Below are 11,428 nucleotides of genomic sequence, written 5' to 3'. Positions count from 1 at the left end.
TATAGATCCACCATGTGTGGAGAGTAATACAGTAACATGCCAGCAATCTCCAGCCAGTAAAAAAGGGATGTTCACAGATGACTTACACAAGCTGGTGGATGACTGGACAAAGGAAACAGTAGGAAGTTCTCTTACTAAGCCAAGTTTAAACCAACTTAAACAGAGCCAACAGAAATTAGAGACAGAAAACTGGAACAGAGTATATGAAGTAAGTTGTTTATACCCAATTTTTTTTTATTTTTTGAGAACTGAAACCATAAAAATAATAATTGGTACTATGGTTATAGTACTATGAGAAAGTGGTATGATTTGATAACAAAGAATTTTGTCCATGTCCAGATTTGTTATGTCTTGGAAAATTATCTTCCCAACAAGGAATCAGAAAACTTTTTCTGAGAAGGTGCCGGTTACTAAATATTTTGGGTTTTTCAAGCTGTACTGTTATAACTACTCAACTCTGCTGTTATAGCACAAAAGCAGCCATAGACAATATGTCAATAAATGGGCATGACTTTTTTCCATTAAAACTTGATTTATGAAGAGCTGTAATTTGCTGATCCTGATTTTAGACTATCTAAAGAGAACCCCATCAAATGTCAATGAAGAAAGCCTTTGGAGTGAGGGTTAATTCAGTCCTGTGGTACAAGAAGAGTTTGGGTTTTGAGAAAAATTTATCCTATGTTATGCATCAATATTTTTAAAACCAAAAAGGTGTCTTATTTGTTAATCATGAAAAAGACTTGTAAAGCTATTTAAGCTAGACTGTTGTAAGAAGTATCTTAAGTTTGTAGATACAGTGACTACTTATTATGTGTGGCCTTAATCAGGTATACTTACAACAGAAATGTAGAAAATTGTCCACAATTCTGGAGTGGAAAGAAGGCAGGTTTACGGAACAGCATATATCGTATAATGTAATTTATGCAAAATTATATACATTAGATATATTTATATACATGGAGAAATATAAAAGTCCATGAACAATATGCTGGATGGTGGAATTTGGGCCTTATTTTATTTGATAGTTTTGCTTGAATTTTTCAAGTAAATAACACTTTTTCAAAATGAGTAGACCTATGAAATATAAATCAAGGCTTAGAATATGAACCCTCATAATTCAAAACGATTTGAGAGTGTGCAGTGTGTGTTATGTTTGTGTACATGTATGTACATATGCAGTCACTGACTATTGTTTGGCAAAGACTGTTGGAAACTATACTTACGGTTAATATTGTGTAAAAACATTCAAAAGCCTAGATTTCCCAAACCAGTCAGCAGTGTATCTACTTGGAGGCTCTGTGTGTTTATCTTATTCTTGGTACTGATTTATATACAGATAGTCTCACCATTGTAAAAATGGGAAGTCCTTAGAGGCAAATTTCAAGATGTAAATATTTGTACTGCCAGTAAAAGACCCTCAGAGTAGATCTGTGTGGAGACATTTGTTGACTAATCAGGAGATGGTTTATGGAGAATGTTTGGACAAAGTATGAGTAGAAAATGGTGTATGATTAAAAGTGGTGATGGTCTTTTAACAGCCATACTATTCTCAGCTCAGCTCAGTCATTTACTAGTTGCATGATTTAGATAAGTCATGTATCTCCTTATGCCTCAGTTTTCGTATCTTTCAAGCAGGAATAATAACCTGCCTTACAGCATTACTGGGAGGATTAAATGAAACCACACCTATAAATCTTTATCTTTACAGGTGTTAGTTACATAGTCGGTATGTTATACGTGGTTAACTATTTTATATTTTTAGGTTCAGTTGACTATGTGTGTGGAAAGCCTGTCCCACTAATGTTCTTACATGTTACTGTTCTATAGCCTTACTTAGAAATGTTTGTGTGTACAAAATTTATATACCAAACCCGTTACTGAGTAAGCCTTCTACTGTACATGGGTTTGGTGGGTATAAACAAGTATTATCCCTGTCCACATGGGATTTATAATATGTATAGTTAGATATAAATAAATATAAAATTGCAGCTGTAATAAGAACCATAAAAGATATAGGATACCATACATTAAGGGAAATTTGACCTAATAAGAGAAATCAAGGATGGCTTCCCTGAGAAAGTTGTGGTTGAGCAGAGATCTGAAGAATGAGTAGGAGTTACTAGGTGAAAGGGGAGAGACTATGATTCCAAGCAGAATGAAGAGCATATGGAGAAGGACTGTATGAGGTAGGGAATATGAAGAGACTGAATGTTGACCAGTTCAGCAAGAAGGAGGTGATACATAATGAGTTTAAGGAGGTAGATAGGACCTTAAAAGTGGTGATGATACCTAACTTTGTCTTCATTTTTAAAAAGATGGACAGCCATTGAAGCCTTAAGATTGGCATGATCTGACTTTTTTTTTTTTTTTTTTTTTTTTTTTTTTTTTTTTTTTTTTTTTTTTTTAGATCACTCTGAAGCAAGAAGAAAGGAATTTTGGAGGGTTAAGGGTAGATGTTGGTAGGGTAGTTAAGAGTTAGTATTACAGATCAGGGAAAGTTTGGGTTGAAGAGAAGTGAAAGGATTCCAAGAAATGTTTTAAGTGAAAGTAATGGACACGATTTGGTGATAGAATGAATGTATGCAGGAAGGGAGGTACCAAGGCTATGTTTCTAGATCATATAACTGGATATCATTCCAGTTTGCCAGTCAACACTTTGGGGAACATGAGCAGACATTGTGTTTTGGGATTGCACATTTGAATCAGAGATAACCTTTGAGAGACCCAAGAGATTTCTAACCTGTTTCTAATTCAGTCTATTTTTAGAAAATAAGAACTGTGTTACCATTGTTTATGGAATGATAATACTCATTATAGGATTTAGCCTGCAGAAAAGTACAAAGTTAAAAATACCACCCTCAAATCCCACCACCCAGAAATAGTTGTCACTAACTTTAGATAAACATTGTTTGAAATACCATGACTCTATATGAAAGCATGGAAATAACTTTTAAAAATATGATCATACTATATGTGCTGTTTTGAATCATAAGTACTTAATTTTGCTTTAATATAAGGAAAACCGTGATATGAAAAAGAAATTTTTTGAACTTTAAATAAATGTTTTCTTCCTCATGGGATACTGTTGCTCATTTTTATTGAAGTGAAAAATGTTACCCTAAGGTGAGAGTTTCTAACTCAAGTTTAGTTGAAAGTTCAGTTTTAGCTTGACAATTAAATTTAGAATAACTAAGCATTTGGGATTGACAGTAAGCTCTCTTATGTGCATGAGATTTCATATAATCTCCATAAATATAAATAATCACAATACAGAATGACAAGTTAGGTAGAAATATACTAGCATTTTCTCAATATTGCCAAAAATTGGCTCACTCTTGTCAGTTTCACTTTCTAAGAATAGAAGAGAAATGTTAGACTTTAAGAAAGTTACTGAGCACCTGCTATATCTCAGGTCCTTTCCCCTTTGCCACAATAAATCATGCTCCTATATCTCCAAAGAATTATGTAATAGAGAATGGCAGGACGAACAGAAAGAAATACAAATAGAAGAGTAAGCACTAGCATGAGGAAAGTGGGGAGGATCTAAAACCCAAGCAGGGATTTAATACTGGCCTTGGAGTTAGCTGGAACTCTGTTCAAATCCCCCACATCACTATTAACTTGCTTAGTGGTGTTGGGTAGTTGACTAGTTCTGAGTTTCCATTTCTTCATCTGAAAATGACTACCCTATCAGGTGGGATAGTTATGAAGATGAAATGAAATAAGGCCTGCAGTTATCCTTAGCACACAGAAAGATGCTCCAATAAATGGCAATGACTCATAGTAACAATGGAAATAGTAAGCCCAAAAGAATAGGAAGGAATACAGATTGGTAAAAGCAAATAAACTGATCTTTTGTTTTTATTTTTGTTTTTGGTAGAATACTCCATCTACTATGGGCTACACATCAACATGGATTTCTTCTCTGTCCCAAATCCGTGGAGCTGTCCCAACTTCCTTGCCACAAGGACTCTCACTCCCTTCATTTGCTGGGCCATTATCATCATATGGAATGCCCCATGTTTGCCAGTATAATGCTGTGGGGGGGACAGGGTATCCTATACAGTGGGTAGGAATTTCGGGAGCCCCACAACAGTCTGTGGTAATTCCTACTCAATCTGGGGGACCATTCCCACCAGGGATGAATTTGCAGCCATTTACAACTTCAGCAGTGCAGAATCCAGCTGCAATCCCTCCTGGGCCCAAGTGAATTAGAGTAAATAATGCAGAAAAGGGAGATTTTTTTCCAGATTATTTTCAGGACACCTAAGATAGTAAAATTTCTTCCTCTTGGGTTCTGCTATATTTTCCTTCATATGAGTTTACTTTCAACTGTATTTTTCTTTTCATTCTAGTGTGGTATTTGATACAGCTCATCTTTCTGTAGAAATGTGCAGCTTGCACATAGAACACTGCACACAGAAGTGTTTTTTCACTTTGAATCCTATCCTCTTTGATACTTGATTTTTAAAAAATAACCGTTCAGAATGCTTTCATAAGCTCAGCTTGAGCGTCTCCATTTCCAGGACACTGTCCGTGCATTGCTGAGAAGCCCCTATTTTTACTGCTGCAGTCTGCAGCTGGATACTACTTTTCTTTAAAAAAAGTATTCAGATTGATTCTCCCCAATTGTAGTTGAAAGTGAGACTCTCCAACAGCCGGAGTCTTAGGGGATTCTTCACATGTTTATCTTAGGTTTACCTTTCACAGAAGGCAGGGTAACTTGCTGCAGGAAGATTTTTGCTGTATAAAATTAGAATTAACTTTGTCAACCCACACAGAACATGAGCCCTTTGTAATGTGATTTTCTTCCCCTCGTCACAGCAGCATGAGTGAATTTGTTTTGAGTGAGGCGGAGGGAAAGGAAAAAACAGAACTGTACCAGTTCCTTGATACTTCAGATACTGTAGCTGCATTTGGATTTTGGTAATAATTCAAAGCAGCTATCTCCTTGCTTCTCATGTGCACACTACTTTGGTTTTGAGCATCTGAGAGGTATTGGTTTGGCTTGCATTCTTTTGCAAGGGATATTTTGCAGCTGTTACAAATCTCATTGGACAAAAATTCTTGTGTTCCTAACCAAGGGGATTGAAGTTACACCTCTTGTTGATCCATTCTTCTGAAGTGAAATTTACTTGATACTTACACATGAAACACTGGCTTTACAGGGTTCTAAAATGTGGGGCATACCCTGTCCTGCAGTGAGATAGTAGACCCTAGAAGGATACTATTTAAGTTGCCCTTAGCATTTTTTTGGGTTACCATTTCTTAGTTGTAATTTCTTACTAGTATCTATAGCAGCTTAGATAATTTTAGATCTTAGATGAGTTTGGCAGCCTCTTTAGAATCTGAGAGAGATCACTGTCAAGTTGCACTTTACTGGGTTTTATCCAGTTTTACAAGGAGGGGAGGCAATTTGAAAATGTACTCCTTTGGTTTTTAAGAAGGTTAACTATAATAATCTTAAAGGCTGGTCACAGGGTTACCCAATGCTCAGTCTGTGAAACCCAAATAGAATTCTTCAATGGTATTTATCAACTATCAAGTATACATATACAAACTGTTTACTTTCCACTCAAGATTTCAAGGTCATTTCTAGTGTGTTTACCTAATTAAGAATTCTATCTCCTGGTAAACATTCCAGATTGTCACCTAACATTTCTGTTAACAGATTTTTCTCAATATTTGTCTAAAAATCATACCATCGTACCCCATGGGCTTGCCAGGTAGAGGAAAACTTAATGGGTATACTTTTTTTTTTCTGCACAGTCTATTTTATGACATTTCAGTACCCTTTTTCAAAATATGTGTATTACATTGCTTACCTGAGGATAACACCTATCATCACAAAGATTCTGTCACTATCATTTGGGGCATCTAGGGCAGCATTTTGAGAATTGCTGTTGATGATAGCCCATTTTTTTTTAATAGAACATGATCTAGTATAAATGAGTCTTTGCAAAACTCATGTACAGATTCTTCAAATTTCTTCTAGAATATTGGTTTGCAAAGTTGAAGTGATTGCATTAGTCTAATGCAGATGCATTAGTCTAATTGCAGTTTTTCCAATGTGTACAAAAACAATGCTCCTAAAATCCATAGTTCTTTAAAATTGCCCATATTTTGTTAAAAGAGTTGGCTTTGTGGAATTACATTGAAACATACAACCAAGAAAGGGAAAATACTGCAGGTTTTATGACCCCCTTCTTCTCTTGTCACAGTATTTTAAAGCTGTGTACCCCAGGATGAAAAAAGCTCCATGGATAACATACACATTTAATTAATGGCTGCTCTATATCTTATGTCCTGCATTGTGTCACCAACTCTGTTTTACATATAGTTCATCATTCTTGTTTGCCTGCAGACTCTGGCAGTGCCTTGTAATATTTAGAATCTTTTCAGGTTTTTGCTGGAAAGAAAAGTAATCTTCTAAAGGTTAAAGGTGGTGAATAACATACTGCTGTCTCCATGCTGACTGCAGTGGCCAGGTTAACACATGTGCTATGTATACCTTATGTATATGTAACATATGTGTAAATTTTAAAATACAGAAGAAAATGGGTTTGTGCAGAAGTGAAGAAAACAATGTTATTCACATTGCTGTGGGGTTTTAGTTGAATTATTTTCTCCCATACTTACATGTTTGATTCAAATTATAGTCACTTTGACTATAAATTGACTAGTTTTCTATCTAGGGGTTTTGCATTATTTCATAATTTTGATAAATCATATAATAGTGCTGTTTTCATCCTTGCCTGAGGTACGCTTCCTCCCAGAACTAATTAACTCTTGACATGAAGCTCAGAAGCTCCCTTCTTACTTAACCAAGAGCCTACTATATATATATATATAAAAGGGCCTTCTACCTGTTTTCAAAAAACACACAAACCTGTCCTTTTCATTTTCCTTCTTGTAGAACAGATAAAGGTTGTACGTAACCATCGTGCTTGTAAAGTTTATTTGGGACATAGTCTATGTCCAGCCACCATGTTTACTTCTCAAAGTGCAAGTCTGATGAATAGTACTGTATCTCCATATGTGGCAATGTGAGCATCTCATCATGATGTACCTGCTGCTATGTCTGTGAAGTTGGGTGTTAACATCATACGACTATGAAACCAGTATTGGTGTAAATCTAATGAAAATAACCCTGTGTATATTTGTAGCAGTCTTGAATCTCTATTTAAGGTAATTTGCTGTAATATAACAAATATCCATTCTGTTTTTCATCTCTTCCTTGCCAGTTTTCTAGCCAGCATGAATTCCAATGGTTTGACAGCAAAATTATCTGTGAAAGTTTAAAAGGCACTTTTCCGCTGTGATTTTTGGATTGAGTGTAGAGTGTTATGTACACTGATGGGATATATCATTTTAGAACCCCAGATTTAATTCCAGTCCAATTACTTTTTTTTAATCTACCTCGTTTTCAGTGCTATTTTGGGTGCACAAGTAAACACTGCCTGTGAAACTTGCTTTTTTGCCTTGATTCTCAGTATTCTTTCAGATTATACATCTGGCCTGCCTCTTTGTCCCAGCACAAACTATGAGTTTGGAGAAGAAAGGAACCATCAACTCTGCCACCAGTCTGTGTTTAAATGACAAGAGCCCTGTGCCTATGTGAAATAAGCTTTGGGATTTGAGGATAGAGAACAGAGAAATAAATCTAACTGGTGGCAATATAAGAGTTAATTGTAGGAGTCGGTTGTAAAATTGACAGATGGTGAGAAAGTACCTAAATTAGCCCAGTGCCTGTAACTTTGCATTCTTTATTAGAGACGCATTTCTTGTCTGTGTGCCTAAAGGGCTATGGGTTGAAATTGCTTTAACTACCACAGTGAAGTATTTTACAAATCCTACAACAATGGCTTGTCATTCAACATATTAGCATACTGCTAAGTATTTGCATTGATAATTTTGTTACCTTACAATGTCTGAATGCATTTAAGTTGAACTGCGGTTGATGGTAAGGGTGTTTTATATAACAATGTATCTAGTCTCTAAAGTTAATGGAGACATTATCTTTCTTTGCTGTCTCTTCTGAGTCATGGAAATGATGCATTCCTTTTCCTCCTGAACAATCAGCGAATGTTTGTAACCAGATGTTCCTTGTTTCACATGTTTACTGTACAACAAAAACTGCAGCATATGGAATATTATTAAATACTGTATTTTGGTCATCAGGCCTAATTACAATCCTGAGGTATATTTGCCATCAGTTAATTCATCTTCTGTTCAGTTCAGAAAAACTTGATCTATTTCAGATGGTGTACAGGCCATTGTCTAGATTATTTTTTAATCTGTAGTTTACTGGGGACTTGTTTTCCCCCCTTTTGTTTAGAAGATGAACCAGAAAAGGTGTGTGTGTGTGTGTGTGTGTGTGTGTGTGTGTGTGTGTGTCAAAAGGCCTTTGATTTGGTAAATGTAATTCTAGGCTTGACAAACTTTTTAAATTAACCAATTGAGATTGTGAACTGATGACACTCAAGCTTGTTAAAATTCTTTGAAGTGAGATTAGGATGAAATTTGTCATGGAGCCAAATGTTTTCAGGTCATCCAGGAAATAGGCTTTGTATGTGAAGGATGAACACAAGCACTGGTCAGGGACCTTGACAGTTAACCTATGCAGGGACCTGGACAGTAGCTAGGTTACACTAAAGTTATTTTCAGGTTAGATAGCTGGCAGAGTGTACAAACCAATAGCTGCCATTCTGGAAGGTTTCAATTAAAAAAGAACAACAACAACAACAACAAAGGAACCTCTAACCAAAAGGCTAAAAGTCAAGCAAGAAGGGAAGAGAGAAACTGGGCTCTGAGAAAAAAAAAAAAGAAAGTGCCAGTGTAAAATAAACTCCTAAATGCGTGCTTATCTTCCTTCTAGTTTGCCTTTTTTGGGGGAGCAGGGGTGGGAAATTGCATTTCTTTTTTGTTTGTAACTTCAGATTTGAGATTAGATTTGTGGTCCGGAACATACCCTCAGCAGATACAATGACGAATCGGAAAGTGCAGTTGTTCAAGGTCTGTCATGCTCAATCACTTACAGCTGTAATTTGTTTGATATGAACATTAAGCATGTAGACCTAGCGCCGCATGGGAGCCACTCAGGAAGTTTATGCAGTTAATAAACTTTCATGCATAATTTACTATGAAGTATGCAGAATTGCAGCCACTTCTCTACTCTTAACATTTAGTTGTATATGTGAACTCTCCTTTCTTACTTGGGGAATGTAGCATTATATAGAATGTTGTTAACCTTCATTTTAATCATTTCTGACATTAACTTTGGGTTCTTTTTGTTGTTGTTGTTGTGTTTGTTTTTTGGTTTTTGGCTTTTTTGGCGGGGGTAAACCAAGTGATCTGCCTTTCAGCAATTGTTTTATCTTGGTTCTTTGAAACTGTGATTTTTATTTCATTTGTAACCCAGCCATTGTATTTTGTTTTGTTTCCTGGAAATTTTGTTTTCAAACAGAAAATAAAGGCTGTGTTAAATGAGTATGCTATCTTATTAAAATGCTGTTGTAGTCACTGCAATCGTATGGCTTAAAGTGGTTCTTCATTTACCAAATATAATTCAGCGGATTTACAAAATGTAGTCTTATAGATTTTGCTGACCTTAGAAAACTAACCAAATTGTGTTACCTCTTGATTTACAGTTCCCAACAAATGTCAGCTGGATCTGTTCTCCACACTTGTAAATGAGCCATAATTGGAACAATCACTATCATTTACTGCAACCCTACTATGTTAGCTAGGCATTTACCTGTGATATTTTAAACTCACAGCAGTCTGATAACATAGGTCTGATACTGTCTGCACTTTAGACAGCAAACTTAAGCATCACAGAGATTAACAAATTTACCAGCATCACGTAGTACTAATGGTGAGGATTGGATCCAAACCCAGCTCTATCTGCCTCTACAGCTCATGGGAAAATCCCAGGTCATACTGACTCTCAGATGTACTGCATGTATAATAATCCAAACACACTCAGAATAAATCTTTAATCATTAGGATTCTTGTACATGTCATTCATGAAGTTATTTCCAATGCTTGTTTGATAATTTCAGAAGTAGAAGTGTTTATGGTGCCGGTGAGAATTCAAAATATATCTGGTGCACAAACATATTGAGTAGTATTTCTTTAAATATTGATACTGCTTGTGGTTCATCTTTAGAAAAATGTGCATTTGGAAACTCCTTCCCACACCTCTCATTCAGCACTCTACAGTGAAAGTAAACTGGCAAACCAGATCAGATCCCATACCCATTTGATAATATGCATAGAAAAACCATGCATATGCCAAGCAAAGAGCCCTAGAGGAAGAGTAGAGTAATAGACTTACCAGCAATATGATAGACTCAATGAGTATTTTAAAAATGTGTTTAAGCATGATCTTGAAGTATTGATCCCATGATCAGACACAATCCTCAAGGGTGGCAATGAGGTACAGGGTAGAATGTGTGTGGGTTTTCTAAATCACAGTCCTGTCAACCTTGCATTTTCTCATTCGTACAAGGAGCTGGTTGTACTAAATTAGATCTGAGAGGGCAGCTACCCTTGTTACTAATTTGCTAATTTTGCTTATTATTAGATACTGCTGGTGACTTTCACACTAAACTTCATTTTGGGAAATCAAACTGGTTTGACAATGGGTCCCAATTCTTATTACAGTTAATAGAGTTACCTTTTGGAGTCTAGCAGACCTGGGTTTATATTAAAGGGGGCTGTGCCTAGTACATAATAGGTTTACTCAAAGAGTAGTAATGACAACTTGAGGCAGCTTACAGATCAATATTTCAAAAGAGGAGAAAATAGGTGACAAAAAAAAAGCAACTAAACCTAGTCTGTGTTGCTGTTTATTTAGCTCACACTTTTGGGTACTGAAAAGTCCAAAGTCAAGTGGCCCTAACTGTTCAACCTCTAGTGAGGTCCTCATCCTTCCTGGCTACATCACATGATAGAGAAGCAGAAAGGGAAATGGCTATTTGCAGAAGGGACTAAGTACATGATGAGCTCACAACATAACTACACTTGGGGTCAAGTTTCAAGCACATGAACAGTTGGGGCCTATTGGTAAAAGACCATTGACCCTGTAAGGGAAAAAAAGTAACAATACCTTTTCTTACCTATCAGAAGGAACACAACCAACAGTCCTTTTAACAAAAGACTGTAAGAAAAAAATAAAGGTTTCATGTGATATGGGAGGATTCAGAAATGAAGGCCCCCAAACCCAGGGGAAATCAGCCTATTTTATGCTTTGGTTTAATGCAGAATGGACACCCATGCAGAAATATGATTGCACAAAAGGATAGTATGTAATTGCAATAGACTAGTGAGGGAAAATTCAGCAAGGTCTGTCTGTTGAGATTCTTAAGCATTCTCTGTGTAGCACTCTGTCCTAGGTGTGAGGCATGAGCCCTTGGGAATGAAG

The 11,428-nt window shown here is 36.2% G+C and overlaps 1 protein-coding gene across 6 annotated transcripts in view; it reads left to right on the top strand.

Moving 5' to 3' along the window:
* The window catches only part of WNK3 (WNK lysine deficient protein kinase 3), a 172,122-nt gene extending 162,632 nt beyond the window's left edge, over positions 1–9,490 (top strand). For all 6 annotated transcript variants that reach the window (XM_051827130.2, XM_051827133.2, XM_051827131.2 and 3 more), the window contains 2 exons: positions 6–208; positions 3,881–9,490. In XM_051827130.2, the coding sequence (XP_051683090.1) occupies positions 6–208; positions 3,881–4,210 (533 nt within the window). In that variant the 3' untranslated portion in view covers positions 4,211–9,490. The remainder of the gene's footprint in view (positions 1–5; positions 209–3,880) is intronic.
* The last annotated feature ends 1,938 nt before the right edge of the window (positions 9,491–11,428 follow it).

Source organism: Oryctolagus cuniculus, chromosome X, assembly GCF_964237555.1.
Source record: "Oryctolagus cuniculus chromosome X, mOryCun1.1, whole genome shotgun sequence".
NCBI lineage: Eukaryota > Metazoa > Chordata > Mammalia > Lagomorpha > Leporidae > Oryctolagus > Oryctolagus cuniculus.
The sequence above is the reverse complement of the archived record's forward strand: the minus strand, read 5'-3'. Positions and strand labels throughout refer to the sequence as shown.